The sequence below is a fragment of the Macrobrachium rosenbergii genome, chromosome 39 (assembly GCF_040412425.1).
Source record: "Macrobrachium rosenbergii isolate ZJJX-2024 chromosome 39, ASM4041242v1, whole genome shotgun sequence".
Lineage (NCBI taxonomy): Eukaryota > Metazoa > Arthropoda > Malacostraca > Decapoda > Palaemonidae > Macrobrachium > Macrobrachium rosenbergii.
This window is the reverse complement of record NC_089779.1, coordinates 12,704,833-12,725,159: the sequence shown is the minus strand read 5'-3', so window position 1 is coordinate 12,725,159 and position 20,327 is coordinate 12,704,833. Positions and strand designations below refer to the sequence as shown.

At 39.4% G+C, this 20,327-nt stretch overlaps 1 protein-coding gene across 2 annotated transcripts in view; it reads right to left on the bottom strand.

The window, feature by feature from the left end:
- nej (nejire) overlaps positions 1–17,932 on the bottom strand; it is a 37,497-nt gene extending 19,565 nt beyond the window's left edge. Inside the window, exons 1-4 of one of the 2 annotated variants that reach the window (XM_067082582.1) lie at positions 17,261–17,932; positions 8,090–8,928; positions 3,601–4,074; positions 2,061–2,870 (exon numbers count right to left, since the gene is read on the bottom strand). In XM_067082582.1, the coding sequence (XP_066938683.1) occupies positions 2,061–2,870; positions 3,601–4,074; positions 8,090–8,928; positions 17,261–17,339 (2,202 nt within the window). In that variant the 5' untranslated portion in view covers positions 17,340–17,932. The remainder of the gene's footprint in view (positions 1–2,060; positions 2,871–3,600; positions 4,075–8,089; positions 8,929–17,260) is intronic. The other variant, XM_067082583.1, reaches the window with a different exon arrangement.
- Positions 17,933–20,327: the final 2,395 nt, after the last annotated feature.

Here is a 20,327-nt window from a genome sequence, read left to right as displayed (position 1 = left end):
TTTTGTAAAATTATAATTACAGCTCACACACTATATCATGAAAGATAAGAACTAAAATCAGTAACAATTCTAAGTGTATTTGTTGTAAAATATTCACGAGATTTACCAAGATGGGGAGATGCAGTAACTTTTTGTGATGTATAAATGGTTTTTCTAATATTTCTTTGTAAAATAACAAATATTGTTGACTTACTATGACAAAAGATAAGAACTAAAACCAACAGCAACCCTAGGTATATTTAAGAGCAAATAAATAGATGTCTCTCCCATGCTGAGCTATTACAGTTGCCATAAGTCACTTATGGACCACTAGTGCTACTACCATCCTTCCTGCTAAATTCATCTACAGCGAACGGCACCTAGTATTAATACTCTTATGAGTTATCTTGTCCATCACTCATAATATGCCTGATGGAGAGAGCCCCTCATAAAAAAAACCATTCAAGTGCAAAAGCAAGTGCGGGGGATCACGAGAGCATAAATAATATAGCTACAAGTAGCACCGGTTTAAGAGGAACCGGCGTTACATGTTGCCTGTGAGTGGATTGTTCCTCGTAAGAACAATGGCAATTACTCCACCAAAGAACTTTGGCAGTTCCAGAGTAACTGGTGCCTGAATGACAAAATCATTCTTAGGTTTCATGCTTGATGACCAACAAGTGGAAGAGATAGAATATAAAGTACAAAATCAACTATGACTACTTAATATAAGTACTTAATATTTGCATCATCTGTAACTGGTAAACTCCTCAGGAAGATCCTATATATTTGCTAACATTCCAATGGATAAAAAAAGGTTGAGTTGTCATATTCCTGATAGGGGGTGAGCAGCAAACTACTGTACCTTTTCTATCTGTCAAAAAAGGCTGCTGGTGAGATTCAGACACAAATATTAGGGATGTGTATGATTAATGGGATTGTGGTGAAAGAAAACAAATATACATAAATAGACTTTCTCTACTATTACATACAAATATTAAATTTGCACTTTTCTGAATACATCATCCACTTATATTTTCTAATAATGAATCATCATCATCAGCTCCAAAGCCATATGACGCAACCCTTCTGTGAAATTTTGCCACTAATGTCTCTCCTGTGCCTGTATTATTCTCCAGCACCCCAACACATTTCTCACTGATGGAAGTCAACTCCGCTGGCGTCCAGAAGAGCCCACCTGACGCTCAACCATGCTATTCCAGTAGTTGTAGGAAGGATATAGCCAATCCATCTCCAGTGCCTTTGTATCGTCATTATATATCTACCTCAGAAACAACTGTAATTTCCTTTATGGCATTTTTTTCTATCCTGCCACCTGATTCTTAATGTTCTTAAAAGCTTTATTGTTAAATCAATAAAATTTAATATCTGTATAACAAAGCTTTATTGTTAAATCAATAAAATCATTTAATGTCTATATAGCAGCACAAAATGGTACTGGACTTTTGTATAATCTTACTTTCATATGCAATTTAATTAAATTTTATTTCAAAGGTTATTCAGCAAGGCTAAAGTCTGATTTGCCTTTTTTAGGATTTCTTTATTAATAACGGGACTAAATCTCGCAGGTTTTTCTCACTACTATTCAGATATAGTATTCCTGTTTTTAGATGCAGAGACTATCTCCTAACAACTTTCAATATTTAAAAACAGGCACTGATATTTTTGTAACTGCATAATTTGACAGATGTAAATGGCAAAAAACACATAAAACTGCTTAAATGGCATACACAGGACATAATGTGTTGAAAGGCTTAACATTGTTAAAAGAGGCCTTGTAAGCAATGTAATTCATTGAAGAATTAGAGGAATTTATTTCTGGTGATAGAAATTAATTTCTCGTCATAATGTGGTTCGGATTCCACAATAAGCTGTACGTCCCGTTGCTAGGTAACCACGTAAAATAAATTTAATCCTTCGGGCCAGCCCTAGGAGAGCTGTTAATCAGCTCAGTGGTCTGGTTAAACTACGATATACTTAACCAGTGATATGGATGCAAGTCTGTGTTCATATAATCACAAAATAAAAGATTGCAAGCATTAGAAAAACTAAAAACTTACCACAGGATTGTTTTGATTGAGGCCAACATTTGGGGGCTTGCCAATGATTTGTTGCTGCTGAAGAGAATTCATGGGAGCTGTGGCAGTAGTTGGACAACGTACCATCATTCCCGGCGAGTTGATAGCTTGAGGAGCTGTAGTACCCATCATACTTCCGTCAGGAGCCTTATTGGGTACACAGGCTCTAACCAATTGCCCCTGAATACCTGGAGCTCCAGGTACTCCCATTGGTGTCCCCTGAACGCCTGCTGGAGGCCCTTGTTGGGCATTAGGAGGCATCCCTGATACACCAGCATTAGGAACCTGCGGTGGTCTCAAATTTCTCATCATATTATCTGTTGGAGCTGTAGGGCCTGCCATAGGTGGCTGTAAATTGTCTCCTTCATACCCTCTTTTGACACCAGGCCTTGGTCCAGCATTCTGGCCAGTGGGTATGGGTGGCATCTGTCCAGAAACATTAGGAGGGGCAGGAGGACCAGGCGGGCCTGTCAGATTGCCTGACACTCCTCCTGGGCTGGGGGAAGGCTGAGATACTGTAGTTGGCATTTGACCTGGTACAGGTGCACCTCCACCTGCTTGGGCTGCCCCTGCACCAGCAGCACCAGCAGCTCCTGCAGCTCCAGGCTGTTGTTTCTTGTCTGCCTGTTTCAAAGGTTCACAGACAGGGCAGTCTTGACGGGAGCAATTCTTCCAGTGAGATATGATTTGTCTTGAAGATGCACAATGTGGGACAGGGCAGGACTTCCCAGATTGACATGTGGTCATGTGTGAAAGAACACTCTTCATTGTCTTGCAGTGAGGTAAGTTGCACTGAAAACAAAGGAAAAATATGCTGTGAATTGTTACAATTAAAAACACCTACAGACCAACAATAGGAAAACACTAGCCCAGATGCATGTTTACACAAAGCACTTTGTCAATGGAATGCTTAAAAAAATGAAAAGTTCATCAAAACTAGGAGTACTGTGACGATTTCATAACTACAGGAATTAAAGAAAAGCATGGAGATTAAAATTCACCAGCTACACAAGTCAGTTCTTGTCACAGTGTGAAGTAGTGGGGTCACTTAAATGGAAAAAGAATGAGATTCAAGAAAATTTACAGCTTTATGAAATTCATATTACTTTCATTCTCAATTTACAGACAAACAGTTTTGAAAATATTTTTCATTCTACAAATCGAAAACCATTACATACACCTTTAACAATTAAAACTAGTCATAAACGCCTTCAACTCTTTTAAGCTCTTACAAGTTCTTCCAATTACTACATATTCCTTTTTATTTTATAACTAAACATTACCTCAAGTGGGGTAGACCATGAGCAAAATCATAAGACAAACAAAACTTACATAAATTCTTAGCACATTCATTTAAACGGGTAGTTTCATTTTCCTGCTACTATCCACGAAATGCAATCATAAAGTAACAATGAAATTTAAAACTCTACAAATAAACTATTCCCTTCAACCAAAGAAATTTCAGTCCATCCCAAAAACAAAAAACTGAAAACAACAAAAGAGGAGACAAGTGTCTACTCACCTGCCTCACCTCTCCATTAGCTTGACTTTCTCGACGCTGGCATTTGTGGGCATGAAGCAGCAGTACCAGCTGTTGTTGGATCAACTTCCTTTTCTCTGGATCTGCAGGATTGGGTCGTGTCTGCCCAGGAACTATCTGTGTTGGGCCTTGTGGGCCACCAGGACCACCTGGAGCTCCTGCTCCAGTGACAATAGCTCCTGGGGGGCCTACTGGAGGACCACTTGGTACATTCTGTGCTCCAGGAACAGTTGGCCCTGGGCCACTTGCTTGCGGAACTCTGGGCATTGTCCCCATCATGCTCATGACATCCTGGTTTGGATAACGTGGTCCTATGTTCATTCCGAGAGGACGCTGACCAGGGCCTATTCCTGGGTTTACCTGGCCCACATTTCCTTCAATTCCTTGAGTAACACCTGCACCACCAAAATTGTAGCTTCCCGATATAGGAGGTTGACCCATTCCTGGTCCAGGATTCTGAAAAGATGCACTTCGGTTAGGTATGTAAACAACAATTTTAACAAGACTATGTCAGTCAACCCAAGGCCAAAATCTCATTTCACAATAGAGGTGACAACCCAATTAACCAACCCTAATCAAGAACATGCAATGAAAATATTTCACATCATGTCTTTCAATATCCAGCTGACTATAAATATTAAACATGGTAACTGAAACTGACTACAAATACGGTCAACAGCAAATTGTGTCAAAATCAATCAGAATAACAACACTTATTATTACTGTTACATAATGAGAGAAAAATCTTCCCGAATCTATCAATACCTACAGGGATTCCCCCGAATACATGTTCTATTGTACTGTTTGAACTTTCTTTTCTTTCAAATGTGACTACCATATTTACTACCCTAAAATATATAGTATAGCTATTCTCTGATCCTACTGGGAAAAATTTCATGAAGCAAATTCAATCATCTCTGGTAGTTACCCTTGAATTGTTCAACTTCAGCACATGCATACCAGATTCTTCATTCCTGACTGGTAATCATTTACTGTGCATTCTATTTATGGAATGTCAATATCATACAACTAAAGATAGGCCTATTCCAAATTAAATTTGGAGTGTTTTCCATAAGACAATTAGCCAATTTTACAGGTTCTTAAAATTTGAAGTTATATGAATTGCTCGTCAATTGGTGAACATTTATTCAAGTGAACTATGGTGTCACTGCTTTAGTTAGTTTTGGGTATTGCAAGCTTTTAAACAAAACCATATCATCCAAGGGTATGGCCACACTGCACGCAGCGAGCAGTGAAACAGCGTATTGTGACAAGCAGCAGCATCAAAGCATTGCATGGCCACACTGGAGACTCCAAAGATGAGCAACACGTTAGTCATAGCTGATCATCAGTGCAGACATGTAACCATCAATTTCGTTAAGAAATTTCAACATATTTCCATGAAGTTAGATGAAATACCAATAAAAAGGCTGGATGCACGTTTTTAACAAGAGAAGAATGGAACGGAGTGAATTTTACAATCTATGTAAGCAGTCAAATGAACGACAAATTTTATGAATATCTGTGTAACAGCCAAAGATTGTTCAATTTATTGTTCAGCAAACTTGAAGAGAGGCTGAATAAACCTGTAACAAACTTCAAAGAACCCATTTCTCCTAAAGGAAGACACCCGAACTCCACGTTTTTTCAAAACATGTTGCACTGTGTGCAAAAAGCAGTGTTTAGCGGGGAGACGAATCGCCCCCTCTCCTCCAGTGTGGCCACACACATAAAAGTGACTGTTCCATAATTAGCAGTAAGTCGCACTGTTCATGCCATGCTCCTTGTAGTGCGGCTGTACCCTAAGTTAGGATGTGGGCATCTCATTCTTGATCCCAAATAACACTTCAAAACAGATGGCAAACACCTTTGAAAGGTATTTTTCTTTTCAAAAATGAAAATATATCTGTGAACATGAAAGAAAAAATATTTAAAATTGTATAGCCCAAAACATCCTGAATCATGACTGTTTGAGCTCACGGGTATATAGGCTACTTATTAAAAGCAATCCATTCAGTGGTTGCTTTTCTTGAACTTGAGGAAAATCTTAGTTTTCTTACTTTTTTACTTCGAGTATGGTACTTGAATTTTTTCCCTACCTGAGGCTTCCTATATTTAGATATTTTGTGCCTCCCAACTCAAAGTTGTCAGTTATACAGTGTGGGGGCTGAACTTGTGTGGAACTGGCATACATAGCCAAATGTTAGAGATATGGGATAATCTTACTCCTCGCCACTAACAGAAAGCAACGAGAATCCTCTCACGCAACATCTATAACTTTATTCACTATATCCACTGCCTAAGCATTCTCTCTGTCTCTGTCGTTTCCATTTTACGGATATTTAGCACCAAAACTTGACCTACTTGCATTGGTAGGTATTGCTGGGAGTGTCATGAAAGGCACACAAAGGTCTCTTTGATCAATGGTTTGCTTTTTATCAAATACTATTCATTTATTGTCTTTGGGGTCTTTCCATTCCAACCTCTTGACCTTGTTCAAAATTTTACATTTTTGAGGAATAAGCCCCTCAGGATTACTGTAGGGAAAAACAATGACCCAGTCTATTTAAAACAATGATAATACTCTAAAGAGTACACAATTCCTTCTCACTTGGCTTTCCAAATGCTTATCCTTCCACATCAAAAACTAGTCAAGTACTAATTAACCTCGTTCATTTACCATTTCCAATTATATTTAGCTTTCACTCCCTCTAATCTGTAATGTGAAGGATTGATAATGCTGTAATAATATCCTGATTCTGATTTGTTCAAATTGATTTTAGTGGAGCACAGTTACATTATTTGTTTTATTAAGTAAATCACAAGGAACTTGTACACTTCTTCACTCAGTACTTTGCTAAGTAACAAGCAGCTAAGAGCTGTTTTTTTTTTCTTTCCTTTTTTTTTGACAGCAGGAAACCAGTGGCGGTGTTCTGGCACATTTTGTTTTTAATTTCTACTATTTTGAAAATTATCACAAATTGCAATTCTTGTTTCTACAAATGAGAAACTGGTATGAAATTAAACACTGTAACTGCTAATGATTGTAGCAAAACTCAGGGTATTGTATTCTATTCTCCCAATACACTTCACTGTTAATTTGGTAACTCATGGCATCACATATTTTGTTACCTAGCTTAATGCTATTCACTCCCCAAAGGCAAATACTGTGTTACACTAAATTTATCTATAGAAATGAATGAATCTCTTAACTTCATTACTGTTTACTATTTTGCATGATTGTTCTCATTTGAATCTAATGGTGCTGTCTTGATGTGATCATGTGCACCATTCTCTACAGATGCACAAATGTCACCCTATCCAATAACAAAATTTCTTTTATATATATATATATATAAAAAAAGACTATCTTTATGACCAATAGCATACTAATCATGAAGTCAAGCTACCTTCAAACATAAGGGGTCTGTGAACACATCTTTTATACTTTTATGCATATGATTCTGGACTGTATTCAATAATTATGAATTCTCAGAAAATTAAGTCTCACATTTTTATCAAACTGAAGAGAGATTAAGTGGTGAATGATGGAGGCTGTAGCGTAGCTGTGAAATGCATGCAACAACCAAGCTTGACATAAAATATGTTTTTTTTAATATCTTAAGAGGCAAATGCTTTTGATAACCTTGATAAACTATGGAGTATCTTGTGCTTGATCAAGGTCAGAGTCTAAGCTGGAGGTAGCCAAAGTTATTTCATACTATGACAAATAGCTTGTCATGTATCTCATTATCTGCACTTTATATATTTTACATAATTGATTACCCTTTCACCTAGATAAATTAGCTTCAATATAAACTCTTATCAGTTTTAGGTTGCCAATTACTGTAGTAACCATTAATCTCCTCAAACAGATACACTGGAACAGTACATGGAACCTGATGAGTAAGCAACTGAGGCATTATCTCTCTCTCTTTTTTTTGCTGGCAGTCAAAAGTTCAATGCTTACAGTGTCAAGGTAAAGTACTAGTAGAATGCTTACAGAGTCAAGCCAAAGTGCTAGTAGAATGCTTACAGAGTCAAGCCAAAGTACTAGTGGAAAGAATTACAACTTGAAACTGACCAAACTTTTAAAACCTATGATATCTTGTAATTTGTGTAAAATTTATTTCCCCAGCATTCTTGTAGGCATGGCATCAGACATTATCCACCATACAAAAATTCTTCAATCAAACCTGATCCATATTTTTAATCCAGTGAAGAAATTCAGTTGTATATGTACAGTATAGGGGATTTCACATTTATATATACTACCCTTGACATCATCCAATATTTATTAACAACAAATACCCAAAATTTTGAGACAATGAACTAACAAACAAACTTAATAACCTGAGAGTAACTGTTCAAAGAAAATTCTAGTTTTTGCTTATAAACTAAATAAAGACATACCTACATACAATGCACCAATCACACATCATCAGTCAACAGCAAGGACAACAAAACTTACTTGTAATCTCGGGGCACCAAGCTGCCCTGAGCCCATTGGGGGATGTCTTGGCCCCATCTGGGGACCAGGTCCAGCATTCATAGGTTGCGGTGACGGTCCTCTGATATTGGGCGGCACCATAGGTCTATTCAGACCTGCTAAGGGACCATTGGGCAACCCATCATTCATCTGAGACACTAAAGGGCTATTCATGTTCATAGTCGTCACTACACCTTGAGGTTTGTTCATGGAATTCATTGTATTCATCGTATTAATATTTGATACAATAGTGTTCATGCCACCTCCACCAACACCTGCACTATTGGCCATACTACTAAGGCCCATAGAAGTGTTTGTGTTGACAAGACTCATTGAGGAGACGGCACCACTAGAAGCCATAGACATGGACATGGAGCCTGGGATACTGCCTGCCATCGAACTGGCTATACTATTAGGCATTGTGTTTAAATTATTCACTGAATCACTCATTCCAAGTTGCTGGCTTGAAGTTGGTACACCAGACATGGCTAGATTTGAATTCTGAGGAGACTGCATTGCACCACCATGTGGACTCTTGGAATTGGTCAAGGCGTTTACTATCATGCTGCCTTGATTTGGCATGGTGTGAGGGCCACCTCCCATGGCATTATTCCCAGGCATGGTTTGAGGAGTGGTTTTCGTTTGTAATAAGTGTGTTAACTGCTGTTGTGGACAGTCTCCAGGGCCCCCACCTCCTCCTCCCCCACCTTCCATCATGCCATTGACGTTGACACCTCCCCCACCACCGCCACTTCCACGGGAGTCTCCCTGCCACATCAGAGATTCTGGCAGTTCACTTTCCAGCATGGCAGCAATGTCATCTGCAACAATAAAGAATGTAATCAATGCCGGCCAATTATCTCTGGATTATCACATGCATGTTATAAATAATTACTAGCTAATCACTATATTGTAAACAGATTGCATATACAGTTACTGTACTTTATCAATAACACAAAATTATACAAAGTAGACAAAATTAAGTACTAAAGCTTTGCAAATGTTCTAAGCCTCATCAAAGATTGAGATCATTTTAATATAGCAAAAAAAGGAAATACTTACAAGGGTATAACTTCATATGATAACCTTTTTTACAAGCATATAACAAGATAAAAATACTTGAAGCAATGCTAAAATTTACATGATGCCTGACATTTTGCCTGGAGTGCAAGGATATAGGTGGATATTAGTAGGAATTACCACCAATAACAAAGGTACACATCTCCATCTAAAGTAGACTATTTATGATTTAAATTCTGTGAACAAATGCCAGATACCGTACACACTACAGGAGCCACAAAACAAACAGCAGAGTTGTTCTCTGACCCTACAAACAGCCGAAGAATCACCATAAAGGATGGAGAAGCTGCAAAGCGCATTACGCTGTGCAACCTAAACCCTCTAGTTAATAAAATAACTTTTGAACCATGTCATGAAAGAGAATTTAATGCGTTTGATTAGTAAACAAAAATACATTGCACCCATTCAGAAACTCCCAATGGCTCTAGGAACTGAATGTAAGTAGAACCCTATACAGTGCAGCACAATAGACAGACCAGTCAAATGTCTCCAAAAGACACAGAACTACACGTAAGTTATAAGATGCACAACAACCTACGGAAAATATCACCATACTTTAAGGTAATAAGACACCTAATGGCAACCATTACAAGCACTTCAGAGGTCTGGTTAAACAAATCGTTTATAGCTAACAAGCACTCAACAACCAAATTCCACTATCACTTTCATAAAAACAGACGAAACAAATGACGACAAAAGGCTATTATCAAACGGTCCTGGTCGTTTCGGCTGTAAGTCACTTTAGGTCGTAACATCCAAAACAATGTAAGGCGTTATGTTTATGGTATTTACCGTTATGTTTAGGGTATTTACCATTACTATTTTGTGTTTTACGTACATTCCCAAGGGGCTGGTACTAAACACGGGCCCCATTTTGCATGTAAACGTGCTTACGGAAGAAACGACCCGAATGCTTATCAAAGCTTTTTGTGATGCTGACAATACTTGTGTTGTTGAAACATTAACTATAACATCTGATAGCCCACAACCACTTTATGAGCATTACACCACAATATTAATTCATGAAGTACATAATAACTTCACCTAGTTCACCTACTACTACAGCATGATGGCATCTTTCTTTACCGGTGCCAAATTTTGGTGGAGCGTAAGGGTTTTGAAATGTTATGCTACCTTCTCCATGGTCTCCCTTGGAGGGACAAGGATCTCCCGATGGTGTTCCTTAAAGTGAGGCTCTGCCACACTTCAGCATGGGGTCCCATCTTCCTGACCATCCCTCAAGTTGGGTCAGACGGGAAGCTACAATTTGACCTGGTCACCTATGTGACCATGATATTAATTTAGGCCTTTTCTTAACATGTTGATTAGTGGTAACATATTCCATTATAGCAAAACCAATCTTTCTGGTTGTTCCAAGTAATTCAGGGTCATTTGCGGCACTGGCTAAAATTTCCATGTTCTATATAGTGTACCCATCATTTAAGTTTAAAAATGATCCAAATTACATAGTAAATATATTGTTACAGGGAAAAGTGGCTAAGGTTTTCAGCTCTGCTGCCAAACCTATGTACATCATTTGTCAAGTTAAACAGTGGCCTGGAGCAACGAGCATTACTCACTACCACTAAAGTACCACTCTTCAAGACTAATAACACTGCACATCAATACGGCTTAATGGTTATAAGGCTCCCACCTTATCACTGTCAGTATGATACAATGGGACTGTTATGGGCCAAGTTAATACAGTATACTGAAAAAGCACTTCTTTTGTGTGATGTTCCTGTGAATGAAAAATAAAGGCATTCTGCCTATTTTTTTTTGCATTGTGCACTTCAGATGCATAACTGGGATGGAAATAAAAGATTAAAATAACTTGACAGATTAGCAATGAACTTTTTTCCAAGGATGGGCAGCATGACATCTTCCACATAAACAACTAAAGACTCAAGCTGACAGTAATAACTTGGCTTCCCCTTACAACAAACTATGGTGAATTAGATTTGTGAATAAACACAGGCCTCAAAATCTATTATTGTATAATTGCAGCTCTTATTGAGGTTGGAACTGTTCTCTTTTATATTTAACTTTAAGAGAATGCAGACACTTTTACCTTAAGTATGCTTCCGAGTTTCATCATAGACAGCCACGGTCCAAAACTACGTAAGATGTTATGTTTACGGTATTTACCGTTATGTTTACGGTATTTAGCGTCATTACTTTATGTTTTAAGTACATCCCAAAGGGGCTGGTACTAAACAGCGCCCATTTTGCAAGTAAACACGCTAGGGGCCTAAATGACTTACAGCCAAAACGACCCGAACTCGGCAGCCATCAAAAAGGATTAAAAAAATTCTTAGGTAATTAAAACATTGATTTCCTTTTGATAAGTCCAAACCTTGCTAGAGAAAGTGCATCCACTTATGTATACATTCGCACAAATCTATTTCTCCAAGGTCTATTAAATGTGTTATTAGACCACAGCTTTCATACATAAGCAAGACAAAAGAATTTTTTGTATGCTTTAAGAGGAACAGAGCATCACAACTCACAGGGGAGTCACTTCAACAAGTCTTTAGACTAAAGTTCCATCAAGAATGTTGTAGGAATGTATTTCCAAATGGGAAAATTTGTTATGAACGAATGGTTCCACTGAACATTACTAATCAAGAGGAGCACACAACTTGCTCTAGGAACAATCAAATGATTACATTTGTCTGCCTCCTAAACCTGTCATCATCCCATTACAGATTTGTGTAAATGCTTTATAAAAAATAAGCAAAATTCCGTAGCCGACTATGGATACCTGGTCCTCCTCCACCAAAAAGATCAATCAAGACAGTTACACAAAAGGGACTACAAAAGCTTATCCCAGGGCAGATTTATGATCCACCTGTTTGCAACTGGGCCTTTTCTTTTGAGGGAGGTCCCTTAGTCTTCCACTATAGTATAGTAGTACTAATATTCGTAGGGCAGAGGAGCAGCACCTTACAGAGAGGATTAAAAGTTACAGTATACACTCTTATTACCCAAGGGTACCACTGTTGTGTGCCAATGAATGGTGAACTACGGTACACATAACGCAGCACACTATGGGGACATTGAGTGATGCCCCAAAAGTTATTCAATTAAAATATCACTATTTGGTAAATGTGCTTTCTGATACAATTTACATGTTTAGCAATTTGTTTTGAAGGCAGCATTATCAAATGCTTCTCATTTGCTAACCATAGTAATAATACCTGATATGGTGTGGGGTTGCCAGATCTTGGATTTCTGTGAGGTGCACCTACATTGCTGAAGCCAACTGTACCAACAGTCTTGGTAAATCTGAGTATCTGACATGGCCAGCCCTTTAACCAACGGTTCATCAACTACTCCAGAACCACCCAAGGTTATTTCAACACTAACATCAAAATTTGGCAAAACGAATAAATTGCCTAATGACCTCACCATCAGGTCTAATTTGAATAGGACCCTTCAAATAAAATATACATGCACAATTGAATGTACTATTCCTCAATATAAGAGGCTGCAAATGCATATGAAAGAAGGGTCCTTTTCCATTCAGAAGGGTAACTTTCTGATATCTTTTGACTTGAAAGACAAACCCGATTTGTGTGGAAGAACTCATAAAACATGATAAATCTTACTCCAGCAGTCAAACACTGACACTTTGGTTTCAACTGAAGTATCAAATTTGAAAAACGACAAACACTGGTTTGAAGATTTGCACAGCAGCATATATTTGCGATGAACCGCACAAAACCGCAGCAGCACAACCAATTCAAATGAATTATAAAAATCTTAGTGAAAATCACCTTTTAGTAAAATGAATATACAAATTCCCCATGAGATTATTTTTGGGATAGTCTTCCATTGTCACATTAAGGAATAAATACCTGTATGTCATCCATTTATAGAACAATCTTTTGCAATACAATTAGAATATACAGACTGACTTCCAGTTCCTCAAAAATACAATAAACGATTGCTTTGTTCTGAAGGAGTTGTTACTCTGGAATTTTTCTGGCTAATTTTTGCTCATTACAAATATGGCTGTTTATGAAATATGGCCCAGTTATGACAAGTAATCAAGAGCCTGGTTAAAGTAAGAATACTTTAATGTTGGGTATACAGTAATGACTTCCTCCGTGCACCAAATTCTTGGTATGTAAAAACTACTTTTCCTACAGCCAATATAGGCCAGCCCTTGGGACCATGCTGGAAGAAGTCTGCGTGAAAGAACAGCACTTTGGCTTGTTCTCACAAGAAGTTGTGCGTGTCATGTGATGCTGTCCGACTTTACCATACCATCCCAGCTCATACTGATTACAAGGACCAAATGGCGTTCCATTACACAGTAGCAGTTGTCCTACTTCTTACTTTGGTGCATTTGGTAAATAAAATTTCATATAACGGTAAATACATAAACACGGTGCCATACAATACTGTAACTGCACCACTGTCACAGACCACACTTCCTATGGATGGATTGGAACGAATACAGAGTTTAGGCCAAAGGCCAAGCGTTGGGATCTACACTCCCTAAGGAGCTTTCAAGATACTAAAGGCTTGGCCACTTGTATTTTACTCAGTCTGCATTTACACCTAACCAAACCGTGTCCACCTCAGGGTAGTTCACTAATAATTTTCTAAGCTCTCAAAACATGTGATACTTTACCAGACCCTCTCAAAAAAATTTTTTTTTTTTCATTACAATACACCACTTGCAAAACTCATTATCACAGTGCTCTCTCTGGCTGAGAGGATACCGTTACAACTTGAATATAGTTACTACAAGTAACTTTCAGAATTACTCTGTGATGGTATGCATCGATAGCCAAAAACAATGTTTGAGTACCTCAAGTTTTGGCCAAAGGCCGCTGCAACGAAATGTCTTTACTTGTACAAACTGGCAGCATATATATGTAATGCAGCCAGAGGCTTAAATAGTGCCTACGGAGGCTTCCTTAAAAACATGATACCAACTCCTGAGGTCATGGGCTAGATACCATTCTGTCTGGGTACTGATGGAATCCAATGACCTTGAACACTTATACTGTACTTATATAAGTATTGTTTTCTTAAAGGGCAAACGTATACTGTTTACCCATACTCTATACATTTTCTCTAAATATATCTGACACCACGGCACCTAAGGCTAACCTAACATGACTACTCACTACACAATACCAAACGTAACATATTTCAATTCTGCACAAACCAACAAATCAAAGAACAGTCTTACTGACTCTTCGACAGAGGCTACAAGGTGGATTATGGTCTTGTAAGCAGTTTGTAAAACAAAAAATGGCAAAGGCTGTACAGCCAGGAAACCACACTAATATTCAAAGCTTTTCCCAGTTCACAAAGTGCCTTTGGGCAAAGGGCACTCTGCCCAAATAACTAACACACAACATCTTAAGCCTATTGGGCTGGCAATATGTTTGCATTCAGTTTGATACAGCCAATTCTAATTGGTTCCTGCGCCTCAAGAGCCGAGGGATTCCTGCACCACCGGGTTCTCTTCAGGTCCTCATGGCTGTACCAAAGAATCTGATCTAAGTTGAACTTTGGCAGAGTATAATGTGAAAAGAAGTTGGACAACTGCTGTGGGACAAATGGATATAACAAAGAATACTGCCGCCTTTTGGCCTATAATGGGTCAGTATGGGTAACGCCCCTCTACCAGAAGTTGACGTGAAACATATTTTACATAGAACAATGACGGACTCCACACTTTTAAATAACAGATATATTCTGTGGAAGGAAAAATAGACGACAAACCTCAAGGTCACGACCACGATACTTTTGTCTGCTGCATCAACATCTTATGGGAATTGATTCAACGGTCGTACTGGCCCCAGAACCTACTACCTACAACACTCAAAAATCAAACTCTCTAAATACAGAAATGCAACTAATTGCAGAAGGAACATGCAATGTAAACAACAGATCAAATGTAAATAATGCACCTGGTCGGGCAATTTGATAAAGCATTCTTGAAGAGACACACAAAAGGCACTCAATGTCCATCTAATGAACACAGAATAATGACACTCCACAATGCCTTCACTATATGGATATGCAGTGGGTCTACTATAGTGTTGAAAGCGCAAGTTCCAACTAACACAAAGAGCAGCAGAAATTTCAACTAGAAAGCTTTAAATTCCAAACCCATATACAAAAAAAAAAAAAAACCTTGCATCTACCCTCCAACTTTTAATTGCTTCTGGCAAAATTATGAGCCTGTATTTACAATATATGTTAGTGTGAAGGCATAGTTAATGGGTGAAAAAAATGTTTTGGTATTTTTCAACACCAAAGCTGCCAACACTAATCATATCAAATGAGCTGTGGGAAAACTTAATGCTTAGCCAGACCTCAAGCAGATAAATCCAACTAGTTCCCAAGTGACCAAAACCTGCTAAGTAAATCTTTGCAGATAATGGCAAGTTTTGATGGGTTAAAAAAACCCCTCATTAGAAAAATGATCTTGATAAATGTTTCAGCTTTCTTGGAGTCAAATGACTGTTCAGTGCAAATGCTTCACTACATGCATACAGTATAACACAACACTATATAACAATTACACATCAAGTCCCAAACATGGGATCTGAGAGGAAAACTTGTTCCTCCACAAAAAATCCCCGATGGGAGAAAAATTTGTGACAACAGCTCCATTATCAATGTACACCTTGCACGATTGAAAGGAACAGCTAGGGGTCATTAACTTCTAATACTATTATCACAATAACTCAGATGATTTTGGACTCACAAAACACTGATTGAGAAGGACGTGAAACATAGGAAGCCTGAATTAGGTTTCATCAACGGCAGAACAGACTCTGAGTTTGGCTACTGTTGTTGAGCTGAAATAAACTCATCCTAATTCTTGACTCTAATCTAAATCAGAAGTGAACAGAGACCTTAACACTGCATCAGAGACCACTGTCATATACCAGTTCATTTACTTTCAATGATTGAGCATCAGTTCACAAATGTGATTTCCTGAACACAATATGTTTATAAAGAAACTGGCTCCCCAATACTTACTGAAAGTATATCAATTGGGGATATAAGTTACAAGAAACCAGAGTTCATTTCTTTCCTTTGGCTTTTAACTGTAATTTCACTTGTGGTAACCAGGCTAGTCTAGAGCAACCTTACTGGACTAAGCCCACCACAGTACTTATGATGGCAACAGCATATTATATAGAAATGCTAAGAGGCAGACTTTTCTGACCAAGTTTAGTGTAACACATGGTTTGCATGTGTTGTGCAAATATCAGGATTCCCTCATAGCATCAAGAACCCCTTTCAATAATCTTTTTCTGTTGAAAATTTAAATTCAGGAAAGGCTGAGACAAGAGCTTGGATACATAAACTAAGCGAGACTTGGTTGTCATACATCACAACTACCGGTAGGCCTGCAATGACAGAAAGCTCGGAGCTTTGATCCTTCATATTACGAGAACCAAATGTAAACAAAAGGCTAAAAATCCTGGAAAACGTACGAAAACATCAAAATGGCAAAGTCAACGCCGAACTTTTCCTCAGTTCACAACAAGTGACTATAATATTTACGATAATTTGTACCAATCAATATCATAGTACACGAACGGACATTTAATAACAAGCTATTTCCCAAAACCTGAGCATTTTCGGCCAGCGCTTCCAAAAAGAAATCCAAAAGCGCCGAAATTCGCAACGTGAGACACATTGCGGCCATGAGTCTAAGCTGGACTCTTCAAAACATGAACAAGGAAACTGGGCGATTTTCGCCACGGAAGAAAGTGGCCCCCCTAAATCGTCACACACACTCTTTTGGAGGCAATTTGCCCAAAGCATCGGCCTCCTGGACAGCCTTTTCCAGCAAGAAGGCCTCGAATGGGTCTCTATAGGCAATATGAAGGCAGTACATGGGCCCCGTGGTCGGGGATGAGGGCGATACAACGGAAAATAGGAGACCCGGTGGCGACTGCCTCGGCAGGTAAATGGCATCAACACAAAAGGTGGGCGGTTTATTTTCCCCCATCAAAGTCGACCTGGCACTCTCAAGACTAAAGGAAGAGAAGCATGCAAAGCCGATGCTTGGTCCTATGGCCTTACCGGCGGGGTCGGACGACGGGAAGGTGTCCATTTTGGCCCTTTTGTTGGGGGGCTCGGTGCCCAGCTGCTGCTCGGCCATGGCGGCGTCCTTGTTTACAACGCGCTCGTTTCGTTTCTCTCGACACTGCACCGATGCCACCACTTTCACACACACCCACTTTTTAGAGGGAATCCTCCTCCGATAGCGTCTCCTGCACCATCATATCACATCATTCGCACTTCAGTATCACTTTTCACACCACTTTAAGGGCGGGCCCACCCAGGGTCGCCGCGGAAATTGCAACTTTGCGAGGCAGACATCTCATCATTAAGTGAGCTCGGGAGCAGCTTCACCGAAGAACCGCTGTGCTCGTTCCAAGTTCGCGATGAAACAACACTCAACAACATCTACATCCTCGATGTTTACGACATCTTCTCCTCTCCGGCGGAAACAACGCACTTCACGCTAAGCTTAGGGAACAACATCAGCCGTCCATCTTCACACCAAGCGTTACCATTCGGCCACAAAAATATTTTGCGCCCAGTTGTATCTAAACCAAAATGGCGGCTCACAGTGAAAACTTTTTCTACGCTTGTCACCGAGAGTGTCTGCGCGCACCCGCCTCTCTCATTGGCCCCTTGCGGTCACGTGCTACTCCTCTCGCCCCCCATTGGCCAAGGCGCTAGAGCCGAATGTGACGTCATGAAAACCGAGCGGACCCGAGCGTTAATAGTTGTAAAGCTGACTGCGGCCCGTCCGACAGCTTGCCTCAGCATCTTCTCTGCGCAACATTAGAAATAACCCGCCAGATTTAAATGATACACATATAAAGTAATTTAAGGCATGTGCAGCAATGGCTGACCACTATATATGCCACGTTAATGGTCCCGGGCACTTCAGCAACTTTCTCTCAATTCTCCCGTGAATTATCTTAGCGCAATTTGGCAGGATGGCCAAATCGCGACGAATAATCGGCAAGAAAACACATGGTAAACTTTTACCCATGTGCGTTTTTTATATCAAATGCAGACGCTAACGAGTACATTTTCCAATATAATCAATGTACCACACATATCACAACTTTTGTAAGTAGGTCTACAGTCCTTAAAATCAGCTGATCGGTCCCCTAGTCCCCATCGCCTGGAATTAAAGGTCTGGGCAGGAGAGTGAGAGAGGGTGAGGCGAGGAGACATGCGGAGGCAGCAGAGCTCGAGGTAGGGGTCGCCAGGGTACAGTACAATGCAACCCATACATGCAATGACGTCACGATCTACTCTCGTTCGTTTAGTGACGTCATGGATTACTGCATATGCACATGCAGATACGTCACAGTCTACCACAATTTACCCTTCCATGTGTGATAAGAACGTTTCTTTCCACATGTCTCTCCTAATCAATAACCAACAGCCAATTACAAATGCTAAACTGGTAATGCCAATTAATGTAATTCCTCAAAATCCCTTCTCTAGTTATATTTGCGCAAAGTCATTCGTATTTGCGTACCTTAGCAAATACAGGTCTCGGAAATCTTGTAAACAATAAACAAAGACTATTATAAGCTCGAACGTACTGGGACCAACGGGTTTTCAGTCCATTCATTAACTCTTTTGTCCCATTTACAGGCGCGACTGGGTATCGTCTACAACGAGGGTACGACCAAATCTCCAATTCATTGAAATCGAGAGGACTGGATATCCGTTTGGAGAGCTTTCTAGGTACAGCAAATGCAAAACATTGTTGCAAATGGCTTGGCTGTATAAAAAGTATCAGATCTTATATTAAGGTGGTATTAGAACTTAACCCTACTTTGTGTAAAAGGGACAAACATCACTTGCAAGATCTGTTAATGATAAACGTTCCCAGTACAAAACATTTAGACCATAGCGTATAAGCCAAGAGAAATAAAAAAAAAAACTCACACACACGTAATGCAGTAACTTAAACGATCATGAATGTCGATTTCTGTACGCGTTACCAATATGAGCACCTTGACAGTTAACCATGACAATCACGCCCCCTCCTAGTACTATTTGAGGATTCCGTTTTCAGTGCGTCCGCGACCTCTCGGGAGATGAGGTCATTGGCCTCTCACCCAGGCTCCTGTAGTTCGGTGGTCTGTCAATGAATGGCCTCTGTCGCTGTATCTCTCACTCACACGCATTCCCAAAAATTGTCTTGGGACAGAAGATGGTCAAATGATAATTCTCTCTCTCTCTCTCTCTCTCTCTCTCTCTCTCTCTCTCTCTCTCTCTCTCTCTCTCTCAAACACGCACACAGTTAATGAGTGTTGTAACAGCAGTGAAACAAACTCTCTCTCAATGAAAGTCTCATTACAAACACTGAATGAAACTGTTGTCATATAAAAGAGTCTCTTTCTCCCTAGGCTCCCACACCTCTCTCTCTCTCTCTCTCTCTCACGCACACAAGGAATCATAAAAAAAACGGCGAACTCTCTCCAGACCTAATTCATGAAAAAAAATCGTCAATAGTACTGTCAATAGCCTCGGGACCTAAATTTCATAATCAGTCAGTCAATAGCCTCAAGTGGCCCACTGCAATTCTACGGATGAAGCGACCTTTAAACGATCAGCGTATGAGTCATAATTCTCTTTCCTGTCTAAAGCATTTCGCTTTTTGATGCCATTCTTCCTTAACTCTCATTTTCTCTTGATGCTATTCTTCCTAACTTCGTTTTCTATTGATTATACTTTTCCTACCTAAGTTTTCTCCCACTGCTACATTTCCTACATTTGTATTCCATTGATGTAATTTTTCCTACTTTGTTGGCTATTGGTATATATTATCGTTCCGACGTGCATTTGATCTTGGCGCTAATTTTCGTACTTTCATTTCTCTTCGCTTTATCTTAAGTGCTACATTTCCTACCTCTGTTTTTCCTTATTCACGATCAATACCCCACGCTAATTTTCTCTTAATACTAATTTCAATTTCGCTTTTGGTTTAAACTGAATAAATTCTACACAAAATTCTTTCTAGAAACTGAGTGCCTGTTACAGTGAGGCTATTATTCAGATAGCTGAAGGTCGCTGAATGTAGTTGGGGTACTGAAGAAGCACAGGAGGATAC